Source organism: Aspergillus sydowii, assembly GCF_001890705.1.
Source record: "Aspergillus sydowii CBS 593.65 unplaced genomic scaffold ASPSYscaffold_22, whole genome shotgun sequence".
Classification (NCBI taxonomy): domain Eukaryota; kingdom Fungi; phylum Ascomycota; class Eurotiomycetes; order Eurotiales; family Aspergillaceae; genus Aspergillus; species Aspergillus sydowii.
The window spans coordinates 235,741-238,677 of record NW_024467880.1 but is presented as its reverse complement, the minus strand read 5'-3'; the positions used below and the strand labels follow the sequence as shown (position 1 = coordinate 238,677).

General features: G+C 57.8%; 4 protein-coding genes across 4 annotated transcripts in view; 2 read left to right on the top strand and 2 right to left on the bottom strand.

The window, feature by feature from the left end:
* ASPSYDRAFT_713570 (patatin-like phospholipase family protein) lies at positions 1-1,670 on the top strand. The gene is made up of 3 exons (XM_040850575.1): positions 1-294; positions 359-385; positions 432-1,670. Exons 1-3 carry the CDS (start codon positions 140-142, stop codon positions 1,345-1,347), a joined length of 1,098 nt encoding a protein of 365 aa, XP_040696136.1. The 5' UTR covers positions 1-139; the 3' UTR covers positions 1,348-1,670.
* Positions 1,387-2,158, bottom strand: ASPSYDRAFT_713488 (uncharacterized protein). Its single transcript, XM_040850574.1, has 3 exons — positions 1,777-2,158; positions 1,558-1,717; positions 1,387-1,446 (listed from the first exon to the last, which is right to left on the bottom strand). Exons 1-3 carry the CDS (start codon positions 1,996-1,998, stop codon positions 1,427-1,429), a joined length of 402 nt encoding a protein of 133 aa, XP_040696135.1. The 5' UTR covers positions 1,999-2,158; the 3' UTR covers positions 1,387-1,426.
* Positions 2,159-2,318: 160 nt separating this feature from the next.
* Positions 2,319-2,820, bottom strand: ASPSYDRAFT_37517 (uncharacterized protein; the record flags this gene model as incomplete). The annotated part of the gene is made up of 2 exons (XM_040845545.1): positions 2,319-2,762; positions 2,809-2,820. The coding sequence occupies 2 exons, from the start codon at positions 2,818-2,820 to the stop codon at positions 2,319-2,321; spliced, it is 456 nt and encodes a 151-aa protein (XP_040696134.1).
* Positions 2,821-2,902: 82 nt separating this feature from the next.
* Positions 2,903-2,937, top strand: part of ASPSYDRAFT_52294 (uncharacterized protein) — an 810-nt gene continuing 775 nt past the window's right edge. The window contains exon 1 of the mRNA XM_040848464.1: positions 2,903-2,937. This exon is cut by the window's right edge and continues 775 nt beyond it. The gene's annotated coding sequence lies outside the window, so the exon portion shown is untranslated.

Genomic DNA, 2,937 nt, shown 5'->3' with positions numbered 1-2,937 from the left:
CTCCAGCCTCTGGTCTTGGCTGTCGCCCGTCGTCGGCATCTTGAAAGATGGATACTATGACACCAACCGCCTGGACCGCACCCTCAACGAGCTGTTGCCCCCCACCCTGCGACTCTTCGATGTCCCGGCCTTGGACCCGATGGGGACTCGTGTCGGTGTTGTGGCGAGCCGAACGTCCGACGGCAAGCCCATCCTCTTTCCNAATTACCGCGGCGTAGGATCCAGATCGGAGAAGCTGCCGTACGAGGTGGTGCAGGTGGACTGCGGGACACAAAACCCCCGGTTGCAGGACGTGTAGGTTTTCCTCGTTCCCAACGTTTCACACCAGCGGTTCAGATCGTGGACTGACCGAGCATAGCGTTGGCGGTAGTGTTGCTGCGCCATGGTATGTATTCCCGATGACTCAGGGATCGATGATCTGACCGAAATAGCTTCTTTCGGCCCAAGGACCTCCCAGCTTGGGGCACCTTGCAGGATGGCGGCGTCCGAGCCAACAATCCCATGGGCATCGCTCAGGAGGAGTGCCGGACGATCTGGCCCTCGCGGCGCACCCATGATCTGCTCGTCAGCGTCGGAACGGGGTACACCCCCGGCACGGAGGGCACGGGCGATCCACCGGGCCGACGGTTTCCCGCTGGCTGGGGGCCGGTGCGGCTCTGGCGTGCATATAATTCGTCGCCGTGCATGGATGGCATGGAGGCCTACCGCGAGGGGCGGGTGCACGTTCCATCCTCCCTGCGATCGAACACCATCCGCCTCGACCATGCCCTAGACGGGGATCTCCCGCGGCTGGATGACGTGGGCAAGCTGGAGGAGCTGGCGGCGCTTCCCTTCACCGTACCTGATGAGCTCGTGCGAGCGGTGTTGGCCACGTGCTTTTTCTTCGAGCTGGATGCTCCCCCATCGCGGGCTGACGGTCAGTATCGCCTGCATGGGTCGATTCTATGTGCGCGGACGCAGTCCCGACGGATCGTGGATCGGGTGCTGGTCGAATTTCCGGGGGCGCGCTTCTACAGTGGCCGGGGTCACCCGTTGGGTCGAGTGGATGACGACGATGGGTGTCCGCTCTGCGGCTATTACCGCAAACAGGTGACGCTGTCGGTGCCGAGCTTGGACGAAGAGGTCACGATCGCGCTCGCCAGCCCGGTACTGCAGCGTCCGATTGGCGGCTTTCCGAAGACCATACGACAGTTGCTGCACGATCAACAGGCGGAGGCCGTGTTTGGGCGACCGGACCACCAGGATGACCGCTGGCCGCCGCGGCGGTCCTGCTACTGCGTGACGATGACCAAACGGCGGGTGCATTTTGTGGAACCGGCGCCGCAGCGCAAGAAGCGACGGCTATGACGTTACTAGGGCTTCCCGATACTGCTATCGAGCAGTCCGGCTACACTACGGATATTCTGTCGGTCTTCCGGGTTTGATTTCATTTCCTTCTCGAGAAGGCTGAATGTGTATTTAGTTGTCGCTCCGTCGACAGAAAAGAGTGGAGATATGGGAAAGAACGGGATACGGGAAAGAACAATACTGCAGACTATGCATAAGAAGACCACCCACCAGACTGACCCGTAGGCACACCTCGCTCAATAGGACCAGCAATTCTATCCGTGTCTTCCCAGGAATACCATAGGACTAGATATTGGGTCGCAGCCCGTCCGTTGCGATTGGCCGATCTCTTCGCCAAGACTTTGATCGGCCTTACGCGGTGGATATGAGCCTGGCTCAGGTCAGCGCGGAGTGTTTGGGTGTATCTTAAGGGACAGAGCAAACGTTTACGCTTTCTATAGATATGTCATCGGCGTTGTTGCTTATACCGTCCTCGGCTGAGTAGTCACTGAATGAACGTCGCGACAATGTCCCATCGGACACCACAAAGTCGCGGTCGCCACTGCTTTCGGACAGGTTGTAGCTGCTTTCTGACGAGAAATCGGTCGTGCTTTCCGTCTCGGGCTCACTCCCCATGGACGGTGAGCGCCGGAGGTAGCTAATGGACGACATATTAATGATGAATCAATGCAGGACACTGTGATTAAGGCAGACAAAACGTGGTTGATCAGGCGAACAAAGGCAAAATCTCTGCTGGGGAAGCCTTCATTTGGGGAGAACAACGTAGGTACATATAGAACCTAGTAGGGCTGACGTCTTGGACAGAATTGGACATCTACATCTACTGGCAATGACTCTCGATGGGCATTAGAGCNTCAATCGGGGAAGTCACCGGGAAGGAATCCATGATGACCAGAAGACGATTGAAACAGCCCACTAACAACAGCCCATTCACAACAGCTCACTAACAACAGGTCAATCCGAGCCCCCTTCTATCGGCGCCCAGTCGCGGAAAATGACTCCCCTTGACCAGGCTTGTTCCACAGCTGCTCTCCTGTGGCCCCGGGAGAATCCCCCGTTGATGCAGGATTCTCGGCCATGGTGACATCCCCTGCTGGGGTCGGAGGCTTAGTCCCACCCGTTCGATCTCCTTCGGTGCTCTCAACCTGGTTAAGCACACGGTTCAGCACGATCTCAAAGGAATCGGATTCTCCGGTCGAGGCTGTCCCCCGCTCCTTCAACAGATAGTCAATCACCGTTCCCATCCGCTGATTGGTCTCGTAGAGAAGACCAGCCAAGTCGACCGTCTCTTCCAGGTCNGAGGTGGTTTGCTGCAACGCCTCTTGGAGGTTTCGATGCTCATCGATGTGCTTTTGTTGCTCCCGGTGCGCGCGCAGAGCCCGCACGCTGAGCTCGTAGATTACACGGAGGGCGTCCTAGTCACAGTTAGCGAGTCACCTGCAGACTGAGGCAAATACCTACGGCAGTATCCATTTTGCGAGTAATCACAGCACAGCCGCAGCAGACAGGGCNGTAGGAAGCAGGATGGAAGCGAGAGTCGGGCGCGACGCATTGAGATTTATTAACAATCCTTCGTCGGAGTCGAAAACC

Bases quoted from the DNA above. Each gene is read 5' to 3' on its own strand.
- ASPSYDRAFT_713488 (XM_040850574.1), bottom strand. From the start codon at position 1,998: ATGTCGTCCATTAGCTACCTCCGGCGCTCACCGTCCATGGGGAGTGAG. The intron at 1,718-1,776 runs GTAAACGTTTGC...GACCTGAGCCAG, and splicing joins ATGACATATCTATAGAAAGC to GCTCATATCCACCGCGTAAG. The intron at 1,447-1,557 runs GTGGGTGGTCTT...ATACACATTCAG, and splicing joins TGTGCCTACGGGTCAGTCTG to CCTTCTCGAGAAGGAAATGA.